The 15,612-nt window shown below is 50.2% G+C and overlaps 1 protein-coding gene across 6 annotated transcripts in view; it reads left to right on the forward strand.

Moving 5' to 3' along the window:
• Positions 1-2,517, forward strand: part of PTP4A3 (protein tyrosine phosphatase 4A3) — a 97,230-nt gene extending 94,713 nt beyond the window's left edge. For all 6 annotated transcript variants that reach the window (XM_081919066.1, XM_081919069.1, XM_081919071.1 and 3 more), the window contains one exon: positions 1,552-2,517. In XM_081919066.1, the coding sequence (XP_081775192.1) occupies positions 1,552-1,669 (118 nt within the window). In that variant the 3' untranslated portion in view covers positions 1,670-2,517. The remainder of the gene's footprint in view (positions 1-1,551) is intronic.
• The last annotated feature ends 13,095 nt before the right edge of the window (positions 2,518-15,612 follow it).

The raw sequence follows: 15,612 nt of genomic DNA on the forward strand, positions 1-15,612 counted from the left end.
CGGTTCAAATCCACCGACCTTCTGATCGGCGTGTCCTAGGCTCTGTGGTTTAACCCACAGCGCCACTCACGTCCGACCTAAAGAGAGACTGTGCCAATCTACTGAGAACCAGTCAGTCTGAGTCAGGGATGTTTCGATCGCGTGACGAGGGACGCTGCAGGATTCTGCACTAACTGATGATGTTGGGAAGTTTCACCTGGAGCCTTCTGCATGCCAAGCAACTGATCTCCCTCCGAGGTGCAGCCCGTTGCTGTCGCATGGCACACCCACCCTGCCTCTCGCTTTCAGGGGGGTTATTCTTGGGGAGCGGGGCATTGTTGCCCTGCCAGAAAGTCATCTGGGGTTAGGGAAGGACTAAAATGAACCTTGGGGGGGGGGGGGAGGAATCCAGTGAAAACTGTCCGGCCGGATCCGGCAAGGATTACGCTCCATCTGGCCGCATCTCCTGGCTTGCAACTGTAATAGCTGTGTGAGCCCTTCATTGCCACCAGTTCTGCTTATGAGCTGCAGCCGAGCCTCCTGCTCTCAATCCCTCCTCTAATCTCCTTAGCGTGTTCTGCTAAGGCCACACAACGGGGATTTTTCCTTCAGTCTCTCCCTCATGCTCTTGGCAGAGCAAGGACCTTGGGGAGGGGGCTGAATGGCCGGAAGTGTCTCTTCTTGCCGCGGGATCACATTCATCCAGTGATTTACCAACTGCACTGGCTCCCGGTGGAGTACAGCGTCAGGTTTAAGGTGCTGGTTTTGACCTTTAAAGCCCTATGTGGCCTAGGACCCTCATATCTGCGGGACCGCCTCTCCTGGTATGCCCCCGGAGGACCTTCAGGTCCACAACTGATAACATTTTGGAGGTCCCAAGCCTCAAGGTGGTTAGATTGGTCTCAACTAGGGCCAGGGCCTTTTCAGTAGTGGCCCCGACTTGGTGGAGCGCTCTGCCACAAGAGGCTAGGGCCCTGCGGGACTTGACATCTTTCCGCAAGGCCTGCAAGACGCCCTGTTCCTTTGGGTTTCCGCCCTGGCCTTTGGTTTGGACTCAGTCTGACCCTTATGTTTCCCTCCCCTTATGGTCTTGATTTATCAGCTACTTTTAAAATGAGGCTGCATTTTAAATTGTTTTTTTCTTTTTCTTTTCCCCCTATCATCTTTTTTACTGTGATTTTATTGGTGTCAGCCGCCCTGAGCCCAGCTCTGGCCGGGGAGGGCGGGGTATAAATAAAATTTATTTTTATTATTATTATCATCGTTGTTATTATTATTATAAGCCCCACCCTCCCACATCTGGGGCTGCTCTGATCAGCCCTTTCTGCGGAAGAGAGAGTTTTGCTGCTGCACAGCCTTGGAAACACCTAACTGGGGCTGGCAAAGATAGCTTTTTCTTCCAGCATGTGAGGGTCTCTTCCAGGACTTCAGGAAAGGTTTTACTTGGGGTCAAGAAGCTGTGTGTGTGTGTGTGTGTGTTCAACGCTTGCAAGGTGTTTTTGATCAGCACACCAAAGCTTTGATTTTTCTACCCCTCCCTCCCTTCTTTCTCTCTCTCTCTTTCCTCGCCAGGAAGCGCCGCGGAGCCATCAACAGCAAGCAGCTGACATACCTGGAGAAGTACCGGCCCAAACAGCGGCTGCGTTTCAAGGACCCACAGAACCACAAGAACAAATGCTGCATCATGTAACCTCAGTAATAGCCTTTTGCCAAAACACACACACACAAACTCCGCAAACACAAACACAGGGCTTGACCTCTGAAGTCCCAGGCGGCAACCTTCCCCACTGGGCAGGATTCCCCTTGTTCGGCGCCGCCAAATCCGGCAGCGCTGGGATCTGAGCCTAGGAGAGAAGGTGGATGAGTTCATTCCCCCCCACACACAAAAAAACCCCCTAGAAATTATGTTGTTGTTGTTTTCCCCTGTCCCCCTCTCCTCGCAGAGCACTCGCCAAGTGCGACGATGGCACACCACAATGCAATTGTGCTTCTGTTCCTCGGTGCTGGGGTGTATCTATCTGGGACCACCACAGCTTCTCTTCCATGCCCCCCCCCAAAAAACCTCCTTTCCAAGCAGGGGCAGGTCCCAGCCGGGGCCGAGTGGGATCGCTTTGGGTGGGATAGACTTCTTGCAGCTCAGATCCCTTGCCACTGCCTCAGCTCTCCCTGATGCCAGCGTGGCTTCCGACGCACCAAGCCCAAAAGCTGTCTTTTGGCAGTACCACCCTGCCACTGCCCCCCCTTTCTGCTGGGGGTGGTGGTCTCCAATTGACTTGGTGGGCACCACAGGTTTTGCCAGGCCTTCTCGAACCCAGGTGGCAAGTTGGTTTGGGCCGGAGGGATGGCATTGGTTGGGTAATGGCGTGATGGGTCAGTTGCCACCTTCTTGCAAGGTAGTCTTTCTGGCAAGGTAGTCCTGTGGTCTTCTTGAGTGATCTGCTGTGATCTTCGATCTAACCCCATGAACGGGGTTTCCTCACAACATTTGGAAAAGGTACAGGGAATTTTCTCTGCAATGCACATCAGAAAAGCAAACAGGCTCTACCTTGTGAGATTCCGTCCCCCAGGTGCTACGATTCCTCTCTGTGTGTTATGTGTGATCAGAAGTTGGTCCCTTCACGTTTAAATCTTCCGATTCCCATCCTTGCCTCTGCTTGCAAGGGCATCCTAGGGTTGTAGCTCATTGGCAAAGGTTTGGCTTACCTGCACAAGAGACAGGAGCGAGGTCAGGGGAGGCAGGTAGCTAGTAAAAGGTGGTTTTTGGTCTGAGAACAGAGGGCTTCAGGAATGTTTGGCATTGGGCTCAGGAACTGGGAAGAGGCGTGAGACAGACAGCTGTTTCATGCATGGAACGGCATCTGGTTTGGACATGGAGGACTGCACAATTTATTCCTGTCTCCGCCCTAGGCCTTAAGAGATCAGGCCAGGGGAAAGGAACCGCTCCTGCCCCTTGCAGCTATTCCTGCGGTCGCGGGACGTTTACAAGGAGATCCCACTTCGCGGGAGAAGAATAAATGAGCATGCAATGTAATTTCGGCACCCAGGGAGATCCCCGGACCTTGTGGGTCCAGTTTTAAGAGACGGAGGAAGCTGGACCCAGGAGAAGGCAGGCTAATAAATTCTCCTCTGACTCTTCACAGGTTGTGAGGAGGTTACCGGAAGCTTTGAATTCCATTTTCCATGCTGCAGTTTTGCCCTTGTCAAGAGCACCCAAGCCACACCTTCGGTTTTGATGCTTAACGTTTTTAATCGCTATTAAATGCACAAGTTATTTCTGGTGATTTTGTCTTTGCAAAGCTAAATTGCGCCATTGCCGCCTGGGTGCTTGCAGATTTGCTGTGTGAGCATAGGAGCAGCGGCTGGTCCTATACCGAAGCCATGCAGAAATCACAGCCCCCAAATTCCCCCCTTCAGCAGGGAAATGGCTGTTCTAGGGAGCTAAGGCTATGTGCCCCTCAGTGCAAAAAACAATGGTAACAATTCTACCCCCAATGCATTATGGGTCAAGAAATCAGGGGACTGCGGGAGGGGGGGGGGTGAGGAATAATAATTCTGCCCCTCTTGCCTCATTCTGGTTTCCCTAGTCCTATTTTGCAGCTTGGCTACTGAAGCCCCACTTCCAAATTATGAAAATCTTCAGCAGGGATTGCTCAAAAGTCATGAGATCCTGAAACTTGCTTTTTTTGTTTTGCTAGCAAAAAAATGGGAGTTCTGGGCACATAGCCACGTTTTGTGTGCTCTCCTCCTCTTCTGGCGCTTGGGAATGGCATGCAGCGTTAATCACAGGCGTGCAACTGGTTGCAGGTGCACACATTCCATCTGCATGCAGAACGCCCTGGCCGAAGCGGTAATCCGTGTCGGAAATAGATGAATTAAAGTCCTCATGAGCAAATCGAGGATCTTTGCTTTTGGCAAACGTGCGCTGAGACTTCCTCTGCCTCTGTAAGCCTTGGTGTTATTAGCACTCTAAAGGTGAACATGCCCCGATCTGAGATGCGCAGCCCACAGAGACGCCACAGGTGTTGCTTTCCTCTTGTTTGTGTAGCAAAGGTTTCAGTTGCATTTTCAATACCTTCAAGCAAAAAAGTTCAGCATTTTGCTTTTTAAACTTTTAAGTTCATCTCCCTTGGCCCGGAAAGCTTTCTTCCGGTTGACGATAAATGTGCAGTCCTCTTGACAGCTTCCATGCGTGGGTGGGAGCGATTTCCTGTGCTGAGAGCTCAAGTGCGCAGCCAGCAGGTTATGGGATGGAGGATGGGTGGGAATTTTTCAGCCTGCAAAGGCGTGACTTGGTGGAGGGAACAGTTATGGGGGGCAGGCAGGCAGCTGCTTTGCGCGAGCTTCTACCAAATTGGGGGGGGGGAGATTTATGGGGGGAAAGCCTTGCTGACTAGGGTGGACTCAAGCAGATCACAGCACAAAACGCACATGGCCTGATTTTGCGCCTGCACCCAAATTTGGGCTAACTCTTGTGGCAGAAGCAGGATTGCACCATTTCCCCAGGATTTCAGGCTGCAGGCAGAGAGACTGTGTTGTGCAGAAGCTTTCACGCACTTGGCCCCTTGCATGTAGACAGCTAGCATGTCAGGGAGAAGGAAGACTCGGCCCACATTCCTCTTCTGGCATATGGCTTTTATGTGGGCTGCTGGGATTCCCTCCCCAACCTGCTTCCCACGTTAAACATTCAAATAATTGGATTTCCACTTCCCTCGGACTCAAGTGGTGCAAATTAGGACAGGGGTGCCTGTATCGGAAAGAGGTGGTCGCGCCAACACAACTTTATCCTGACCCTCCCGGTTTTAATTTTTAATTTTATTTCTTAAATGTTGCTTATAGTTGTCACGTCCAAGGAGTGAAGCATTGGGCCTGTTTATAAATTTCACTGCCAGCCTCCAGGTAGAGGGGATCTTTCAGGAAGGACATTCCTCACTTTGGCCCCTAGTCAGCAACCTTTTGCCATCAGCACATAATGTGCCCATTCGCCGTAAAACCTCATAGCCTGGAGATGCCATCTTTACGATAGAGTCTGGCCACTCAGCTTGCTCCAGAGCCCAAGATTAGTGTCTGGGGAACACAGTGCCCTCCCTCAAATTAAAAGTGACCACCATTTGTGCTGACCATGAGCTTGTAGGGTGTGTGTATGGAGAGCAGTGGTCAGCACAGGCAGGGAAAAGTTATTTTTATCTACCTGCTGCATCAAGAATGTTCTTTAAAAGGGCACAAAGCGCCAACTTTTTTTAAGAAGATCCTTTCTGAAAAGCGCCGTTCTTTCCCTCGAACGTGCGCCTTTTGCAAAAAAAATTCCCCATCGGTCTCTTTTTAGAAAAATAAAATTTAAAAAATCATAGCACATAAAATGTCTTCAGACCTTACTTCAGACACAGACATACCAGCATTCTTAATAGCCTTATAGTGTGGAAATCTTGAATTCAAATTTTAAAAAATGAAGGCTTGCGTGTATCCTCTAGCAGGGAGATGGGGGAAAACATATATATATATATATATATATATATATATATATATATATATATATATATATATATATATATATATATTTGCAATGCCTCTTGTGGTTTTTGTGTGTGTGTGGTATTGGGAGAGGCGATTGCTCTCTCCCGACTGTTGTAAAGCAAAAGTGATCATGTTCCTCCACAGATCTCAAGGCTCTTTGCACCACATCGCAGCCGAGAGTGGGGATTTGAAACGCCCCCTTGGCTCTGGTATGATATGGCTCATTACAATGTCCAGGAATGTGAATTTAAATGATGTGAGTGTGTGTGGTTTTTTTAATTATTAAAAACGATAATGTTTTTTCGGAGGGGGGATTCCCAACTGCTAATGCAAACGTTGCAATGAAATGAGGTTTTATGGTTCCAGGGGAGAAAGGGGGCTTCCAGCATAACTCCAAGGCTCATTCCACCATAGCTGTTAACGTTTCCCTTTTTTTAAAAGGGAAATTCCCTTATTCCGAATAGGATTCCTCGCAAGAAAAGGGAAAGGTTGACAGCTATGCATTCCACCCCAAGGCAGCCAGAGAATTCCTCAGATCCTCCTTTGTTGCACCTTCGATGTAACATCCCAGAAGTGATGGGCGTACAGTTTTCCCAACGTTTCCCCGTGCGCAAGTTTTTCCCACCAGAAAGCAATTGATTGCATTGAATGTGCAGCACGGTGGGGTTGTGCAAGGGCTCCCCTGTGGCATCTTGTGGGGCATCGAAAGAGCCTTTTGGGATGAGAGGGGACGAAGGGAACACACCTGGCAGGAAGGAAATTGGAACGGCTGCCGCCACATCGACCTCACACCCTGTTTAATCTTCCAGTGGTCTGGGGGGCGCCTTAAATTCCGCCGACTTCTTCCCACACTGCTCTTGCGCTATCGAGGCGACGGGGTGGCGTCCTAGCTTGAGCATCGCCCGACCCCAAGTGGCCGAGCAAGGGGGGGTACAGCCATGCAGGTGGCGCAGAGCATTCCTGGCACACCAGTGCTCCCAGGCCAGTGTGGGAAGACTTCATGAAGAAACAGCTCCCACTTGGCTGTGGCGGCGGGAAAGCGAATTAAACCTTGGTGAAATCGCTGGCGGAAGATTAATGTTTTAATCGAGGGCAGCTTCTAATCCCTGCTGAGGGCGCAAGGGGGCATTTTTCCGGACTGGTACGCCTGGCTTCAATATTTTAGTGTTCTGGGATGTGTGTCTGAATTTTCCCAACCCACCCTGTTTCTTTTTGAAATGTGTTTTCCCAAAGATACACCGGACGATCCTTCTGATTTCTTTCAGCAGTGGGATTTTACACGTCTCCCTTTTTTAAAAACTCGGTGCGCCATTAGTTCATTGGTCTGCCTTCCCTAATTCGACGTCCTGCCACTCCCATCAGCCACGCCCTCTGCTTGCTGAGGTTGCTGGGAATTGTAGTTCAGAACATGGAGAGAGCGCCAAGTTGGGGAAGGCTGTTGTAGACGGAGACCAGTTATTTGGGGTATTTGTTGGTTTGTTCGTTTTTCCTCTGAGCCATAGCTAAATTATTATTGTTGGTTTTTACTATTATACCCAGTGCTTTTGTATCGGGCAAGCATCACTTTGGCAGATGCCAATGAGGTCCAGACACTTTATAACCATTTTTTAAAAGAAGAATTATTAAAAAAATAAGTGAAAACTTGTCTGTTTTTTCTGCTCAAGTCCTGTGTAAAACTGTCAATGCCTTTTTTAAAGTATTCACTTTTTTTTAGTTGTGAAAGGTTTCCTTAAAAGTGTAATAAGGCTGTCCTTGCCTCCGACCGCAACAACAAAGGAAAATTTAAAAAATAAAAAGGCTTCACTGTTTTGTATGAGACTCTGTGTTGCAGTGTGTTTATTTATCTCTCCTTCCCTTAAGGTAAACTTAGAAGCTGTCCATTGAAACAACCACAATCTGACTTCTTTCCAAGTCATTGTGGTTTGAACGCTGAGCTTAGAGGCATCGTAGATTGCTCCTTCAAGGTAGAAAATCAGATAGATAAGCTAATTGCCAAATGGCACTTCAAAACTTACATTGTGGTCACCACAACAGAATGTTTAGGTGCCTTTTTTTTTTTTTTGCTGCAAAAATTATTATTGTCCATTTCCTTTCTATACTGCTTTATATTTTAAAGGGGGATAATCTCAAAGCTGTTTGCAACACAGCAAACAAATCCAGAATAAAATTCAACCTTCATGGGAAATATTTCAGATCCTTTCCTATGTGACATTTTGCTTTTCCTCATATTTATTTACTGACTTTATAGAGCTGCTCCATAGCAGAAGTCCTCTTAAGAAGCCAGTGAGGGGCAGCGGTTCTCAACCTGTGGGTCCCCAGATGTTGTTGGACTACAACTCCCATCATCCCTGAGCTCTGGCCTTGCTAGCTAGGGGTGATGGGGGTTGTAGTTCGACAACATCTGGGGACCCAAGAGGTTGAGAAAGGCTGGATTAGAGGGTCGGACTAGGATCAGGGTTCAAAGCCCCACTCCGTCATGAAACCCACGAGGTGACCTTGGAGTCAGTTGCAGTCCCTTAACCTACCTCACAGGGTCGTCGTAGGGATTAACGGGATTCTAGCCCAGGGGTCAGCAAACTTTTCCAGCAGGGGGCCAGTCCACTGTCCCTCAAACCTTGTGGGGGCCGGACTATATGTTGAAAAAAAATAATGAACAAATTCCTATGTCCCCCCCCAAATAACCCAGAGATGCATTTTAAATAAAAGCACACATTCTACTCATGTGAAAACACGCTGATTCCCGGACCGTCCATGGGCCAAACTGAGAAGGCGATTGGGCCGGATCCGGCCCCCGGGCCTTAGTTTGCCTACCCCTGTTATATAGAAAGCCAAGGAAAGTGAAATTGCAATGGGCACCTGGTAGCCTCGGGCCATTTCAGGATCGGCGTGGGTGGCCGAAGGAGGGAGGCGAAGAGCAGGAGTTCAAATGCACCGAAAGCCCAGGTGGAACATGAGTAGAAGTGACTCAGGCCCTTTTAAGGGTGGGAAAGTTCCTGATCGCACATGTACAGTGATTGGCGTTGCTCGCCCCCCCCCCCCCCCGAGAGCAGTGCAATTAAGATGGCTATCTTCAGCTGCTTAATCTGACAGCGTGCCAATGCTTTTTGCTTAAGCAATGGTAAATCAGCATTGCAGGAGCTCCATTCCTGCTCGGGGGCTAATATTTGCAACTCCCCCCGACAGCAGCTTCTTCCTAAAAAATGCAGGTCGCTTCGTCTGCTAGCAACAACGCAGACCCAGCTCTTCTGTGCGCCATGTGAGATGCATTCAGCAGCTGCAGGGCTCTGCCTGCCAACCCAAACACATTTCTGCCTGGCCAGAGTTCGCTTTGCTGTTGGCATCTCTTGATTTTCCCAGACGATAATGCCCACCTGTTTTGCAGGGCACGGCTGAGGGCTGGAATGTGGAGAGGCATCCTTGAAATCTCTGGGTGTGCCTTCGCTTTTCCTTTGTCGTAATGCTGTGTGGGCCATGCACTGAGAAGCAGGGCAACTTTATCCTAGACTTTGCAGACTTTGCAGAATGGAGAGGTTTGATCTTCTTGCAGTCCATGGGACTCTCAAGAGTCTCCTCCAGCACCGTAATTGAAAAGCATCAATTCCTCGGCGATCAGCCTTCTTTATGGTCCAGCTCTCACTTGCATACATCACTACTGGGAAAACCATGGCTTTAACTATACGGACCTTTGTTGGCAAGGTGATGTCTCTGCTTTTTAAGATGCTGTCTAGGTTTGTCATTGCTTTTCTCCCAAGAAGCAGTCGTCTTAATTTCGTGACTGCTGTCACCATCTGCAGTGATCACGGAGCCCAAGAAAGTAAAATCTCTCACTGCCTCCATTTCTTCCAGTCACACAGTTTACCTGAAGACAAATTGCATGCTGCTTATTGATGCCAGGGTCCCCACGCTAATATTTCCCAAAAACATCCCATTGAAAACTATCTGTCAGGGATCCTTTACAGTGGTACCTTGGTTCTCAAACGCCTTGGTACTTGAAGCAGGGGGGGGGGTCAAGAAGCCGTTTAAAAATCCAGGGAATCTCCCTCTCCTATGACAAGCTCCCCTCCTCACTGGTCTCCAAGAATGTGCAGAATAAGGAGAACAGAGGCCAGAGGTGCACAGACCCAGCTTGCACCTCCATGGGAAACATCTGGAAGAGGAGGAGCCTTAGAGAGTCCTGGCAGCTGCTCACTAGGGGCAAGACCTGCTGCAAAGGGTTGCAAAGTTGTCTGTCCATTTCCTCGAGGAAAGAGTTAACTTCCCTGCCAACAGTCTTTCCACTCCACAATAAAGGTTTGCGGCACCCTTATTGTGGCACCGCCACTGAGGGACGCGGGTGGGCGCTGTGGGTAAAACCTCTGTGCCTAGGACTTGCTGATCGTAAGGTCGGCGGTTCGAATCCCCACGGCGGGGTGAGCTCCCGTCTTTTGGTCCTGCCCACCTAGCAGTTCGAAAGCACCCCTAAGTGCAAGTAGATAAATAGGTACCGCTTTATAGCGGGAAGGTAAATGGCGTTTCCGTGTGCTGTGCTGGTGCCGGCTCGCCAGAGCAGCTTCGTCATGCTGGCCGCGTGACCCGGAAGTGTCTGCTGACAGCGCTGGCCCCCGGCCTCTTAAGCAAGATGGGCGCGCAACCCTAGAGTCGGACATGACTGGCCCGTACGGGCAGGGGTACCTTTACCTTTTCCTTATTGTGGCACCGCCACTGAGAGTGTTCTCCAGCCCCTTCAACCTTCAAGCCAGGACCCAAAACTCCAGGTCAGCTTGCAGGGCCCCCAGCCAAGGTGTCACAAGGGGGTTGCACATGTGATAGGGAAAAATGCTGCATCGGTTTAAGCCCCAAAGCGGGAAATGGGCAGGAATAGACTGTAATTTAGCAGGAAAAGTGCAGAATCTGCTGTCTTTTAATTTCGCTAGACGGCCTCCCTCTTTGTCCTTCCACCAGCAGGTGAAACCTTCTTGTTCCAACAGGCTGTTAGCAACTGGCTGCTTTTAATGAAAGGGCTGGTGCTGTTTTATTGTAATTATCTGTGTATTTAAAACATAGTCTGAAGCATATAGTTTTACTTCTGCCCGTGTTTACTCATTCGGTGTCGATTCTTCTATGTTTTTATCCGTAAGTCTCCTTGAGTCCCCTCATGAGGAAAGGCTGGGTATAAATAAATACGGAAGAATAATAATAACAACAATTTTAGATGATATGTGCTTGAAAGTGTTTGTGCAGCACCAGATGCCATCTCAAAATTCAGAGGTGTTATGATTTCCAGTTACGGAGTTCAGGTGCTCTTAAATAACGCAACAGGCACTGCAGGAATCTAACTGCAGATCCAGTTTGGCCCGTAATCCTTGCTTCTGTATTCCTAAGGCAGCTTGCCAATAATTTATCTGACTTGTAGTCATGTTCCTTATTACGGAGGTGCAGAACCTGTCAGACTCCAAGCCCCTATCACCCTCAGTTAGCATGGCCAATGGTCAGGGTTGATGGGAGTTGTAGTTCAGTAGCACCCGGATGGTGTCAGGTTTGTTGTTGTTGAGTCATTCAGTTGTGTCTGACTCTTCGTGACCCCCTGGACCAGAGCACGCCAGGCACTCCTGTCTTCCACTGCCTACCGCAGTTTGGTCGAACTCATGCTGGTAGCCTTGAGAACACTATCCAACCATCTCGTCCTGTCATTCCCTTCTCCTTGTGCCCTCCATCTTTTCCAACATCAGGGTCTTTTCCAGGGAGTCTTCTCTTCTCATGCGGTGGCCAAAGTATTGGAGCCTCAGCTTCGTGATCTGTCCTTCCAGTGAGCACTCAGGGTTGATTTCCTTCAGAATGGATAGGTTTGATCTTCTTGCTGTCCATGGGACTCTCAAGAGTGTCCTCCAGCACCAGAATTCAAAAGCATCAATTCTTCGGCAATCAGGCACAGTTCTCTGCTCTAAACTTTTATTCCCTCACCTCTCCTCTTTAAAGATCCCCTTGATTTCTGCCTCTGTGGGATTGTGAGGCTTCGGGCTGGAACTTTCTTTATTATTATTACTTTTTAAAAAATTAATCTGAGCTTAAAGTGCTTGTTTTTCTGAAGTATATTGCACCTAGCAATAAATACCTCCCTTGCCAAATGAAATCCAAACAGCAGGGCGAGATTTCTTTGGCGATCACTTGTAACTGAAACTATCAACAGAACTGTACGGAACAAGCTTATATTTTCAGAGCAAAATATCTTCTTGAATTATATACCCAACACATGGAACCTTTTGTAAAAGGACAATGCGAGTGAACTCTCTGTGCCCTTACCACAGCAAAAAGACTGATCCTGGTGAATTGGAAAAATAAAAATGCATCTCCCTTCTACGATTGGATTGAAGACTTACATAAACTTGCAACATATGTACAACTTGCATACAAACACAGAATTACCATGCAGAAATTCAGTGATATTTGGAATCTATACCAAATATGACCTCAATAACCTCCTTCCCAATTTTCTGCAAATTGGTGGCTCTCGTTGTTGTTGTTGTTGTTTAGTCGTTTAGTCGTGTCCAGCTCTTCGTGACCCCATGGACCAGAGCACGCCAGGCACTTCTGTCTTCCACTGCCTCCCGCAGTTTAGTCAAAGTCATGCTGGTAGCTTCAAGTATAGTGTCCAAACATCTCCTCCTCTGTCGTCCCCTTCTCTTTGTGCCCTCCATCTTTCCCAACATCAGGGTCTTTTCCAGGGAGCCTTCTCTTCTCATAAGGTGGCCAAAGTACTGGAGACTCAGCTTCAGGATCTGTCCTTCCAGTAAACACTCAGGGCTGATTTCCTTCAGACTGGAGAGGTTTGATCTTCATGCAGTCCATGGGACTCTCAAGAGTCTCCTCCAGTGCCATAATTCAAAAGCATCAATTCTTCGGCAATCAGCCTTCTTTATGGTCCAGCTCTCACTTCCATACATCACATGCCTTAATTTCTGCAGTAACCAGACGCATGTCTCCCAGGATGGTTCAGAATACATTTCCTTAGGGACATAGCCTTGAACAGGACCCACGGCAGGAAAGAGAAATGTCCCGCCGCAACTTGACCTCGGATTGTCCACCACCAGAAACTTCCAAACTTTGTTCCATTTTAGCTCAGCTGGGATGGCATGAGACTCTTCATCTCAGGGTTGTGGGTTCGAATCCCATGTTGGGCAAAAGATTCCTGTGTTGCAGCGGGTTGACCCTCTAGATGACCCTCAGAGTCCCTTCCAACTCTACAACGCTATTGTCACGGCCACCCAGGACGGGTCCCAGCTCACAAGAGACCTCACTCCGTTGCAGTTTATTTACAGGAAAAGTTTATTGAAGATTTCTGCTTCTCGTACAGTTCAGCATCGTGGCCGTACGTCTGTCACGTTAGACCGCTGAAGTCCCCTCTGACTCCTCCCCTCTTCCACACCAACTTAATAGCCTGGCTCTAGACCACCTCTTCCTCTCCTTTCTTTTCCGCAGGGTCTTCCTGCCCCCCTGGGTTCCCTCTCTCCGTGACTCGCCTGAGGCTGAATCCTCTGCCGCCTCTTCCCCCCTCCTTCTGGCTTTAGGGCCGGGCTCCTCCCCTGAGCTCTCTCCACTTCCGCGCGCCTCTACGTTTGAACTTGGCGCGCGTACGTTGCTGCTGACCTTTCTTTCGACCGCTACACCACCCCTTGTTCTGCTCTCCACCCTTTCCGGCTGAACACCTTGCTCCAACCCTCTTTCTCTGTTCTCTCCTAATCCTGCTCCCTCCGAGAGGCTGACGACTCCACCCCCTTTACTCCGTTCCGGCTGAGACGCCTCTTGCTGCGTCTGTCTTCCACTGGGCTCCTCTCCGCTTCTCCCTTCTCCTCCCTTTTGCTTGATTAAGGTAACCCCCTTTTGAGAATCCTCTGACTCGCTGCTCAGACTCGTGGATTCCCTCAGAATTCCGTCATCTTCTTCCTCATCCTTCTGCCCCTCCTCCCACTCGCTCTCCGTCTCCTCTGTCATCTCCTCCTCTCTCCCAGAAACCCTGACATCCATCCCCCCCTCGAAGCCCCCCCTTCCCCCCTCCCGCTCGCCGGGTGCAGGTTGAGGAAAACGTGGTTCTTCCGGGGTCGGTTCAGGATACAAGTTGTCCACTTCAACGTTCTCCTCTGTCATCTCCGTATATGTGTGTTCGAACTCGGGTTCCCCACCCACCGACCTCACAGTCTCTTCCTCCATCACTGCTTCTCCTGGCGCTGCCTGCCAAGGACCTACCATCCATCTCTGACTCCATGCCTCCCTTGGCTGATCCACCCACCAACAAGGGCCTGTCTCCTCCCCCCCCAGTCTCGGATCCCTGGTCGGGCTTGTTTCGGGCGTATGGCCCTCGGGTGAGGAGAAACCCTCGAACGTGCTGTCTGACAAAGTGGGCGTGAAAAGCCAATCATCAAAATACTCCTCGGGCATGGGCTTGTGCGGAAAAAGTGCATGGAACTCCTCCTTCAACAGGGGTTCGTCCAACGCGTAACCCGGCACCCAGCTATTGGCAGAGGCCGGAGTGCTTTCCCTGGCTAGAAAATATTCAACTCCCTCCTCCCCCCATCTCGAGTCCAGTATCTCTGTGACCTCGTTAAGAGGTTCTGGTCTTGGCGATTCCCCCCCCTCAGGCGCCCTCCTACGTGGCTCTGGGAGTGCTCCTGACTCTTGAAACCTGTGTGGGGTTTTGTAGGGAGTGAGCACCGACCTATGAAAGACCGGGTGCACCCTGGAACCCTCCGGAAGGGCTAGACGAAAAGCCACCGGATTGATCTTAGCCTCAACTTGATATGGCCCTAGCTGCCTGTGTCCTAACTTCTTCTTGGCCAATGACCTGGCCGGCATCGCGTGGGCTGCTAACCACACCCAGTCCCCAATCTGGATGTCCTCTCCCGCCCTCCTGTGCTTATCGGCCTGCACCTTATACGCCTGTTTTGCCAGCTCCAAATGTCTCCGCAGCTCCTCGTGCACCTCTTGCAACTCCGCTGCAAACTGGTCGGCATCTTGAGGCCCCCCCCCTCCTGGTGCCGCAAATCTCGGGAAGGTTCTGGGATGACGGCCATTGTTCGCGAAGAAAGGCGTCACCCCGGTGGATGCGTGTTTCGTGTTGTTGTAGGCGAATTCAGCCATCGGCAGATAGTCCACCCACGCCGCAGGTCGCTGGTTGGCGTAGCACCGCAGGTACTGCTGCATGATCGCGTTGACCCTCTCCGCTTGACCGTTGGTTTGTGGATGTCTCGCCGATGTCAGGTTGATTTTGACGTGCAAGATGCCCAGAAGCTTTCGCCAGAAAGTGGAAACAAACTGGCGCCCCCTGTCGGACAAGACGGACTGCGGAAGTCCATGCACTCTGAAGACGTGATCGATGAAGAGCTTTGCGGTCTGTTCTGCCGTCGCCACCTTGGCACAAGGGATGAAATGCGCCATCTTGGTGAACAAGTCCACCACCACTAACACCGCCGTCTTACCTCTGGAGCTGGGCAGGTCCGTAACAAAGTCCAACGCTACCCTCTCCCACGGTTGCTGCGGTGTCTCCAGCGGTTCTAGCAATCCCGCCTGCTTCTGGTGCACTGGTTTGGACCTCTGGCAGATATCACACCTGGCGACGTAGTCCGCCACCTCTCCTCTCATCTGGGGCCACCAAAAGTCTCTAGCCACCAACTCCATCGTCTTCTCTTTGCCGAAATGGCCCGCACTAGGGGCGTCATGCAATTGTTGCAGAACCTTGGCTCGAAGATCGTCGGTGGGCACGTAAAGGGCACCCTTACGAGTCAAAAGTCCATCTTGCAATTGGAACTCATCGTTGTCTCGCGACCCTCCGCGTAGCTCCTCCATCTTGGACTGTGCAAACTGATCCCTTTGCAACGCGCGTCGCACCGCGTCCAGGTCGACTGCGATGGTAGCGCACGTCCACGCCTGCGGTGCGAAAATGTGCTTTGCTGCGATTGGAGCTGCTTCCTCCAAGTATTGCGGCTTTCGGGACAGCGCGTCTGCAATAACATTGGAGTCCCCTGGGATGTATTCTATTTTGAAGTCGAAATCCGCAAAGAACTCCGCCCAGCGCATGTGTCGCTGGGTCTGTAACTTAGCCGTCCGCCAATACTCTAAGTTCTTGTGATCCGTGCGGACTTGCACCGTGTG

This window comes from Podarcis melisellensis (assembly GCF_964234715.1).
Source record: "Podarcis melisellensis genome assembly, chromosome: 7".
NCBI lineage: Eukaryota > Metazoa > Chordata > Lepidosauria > Squamata > Lacertidae > Podarcis > Podarcis melisellensis.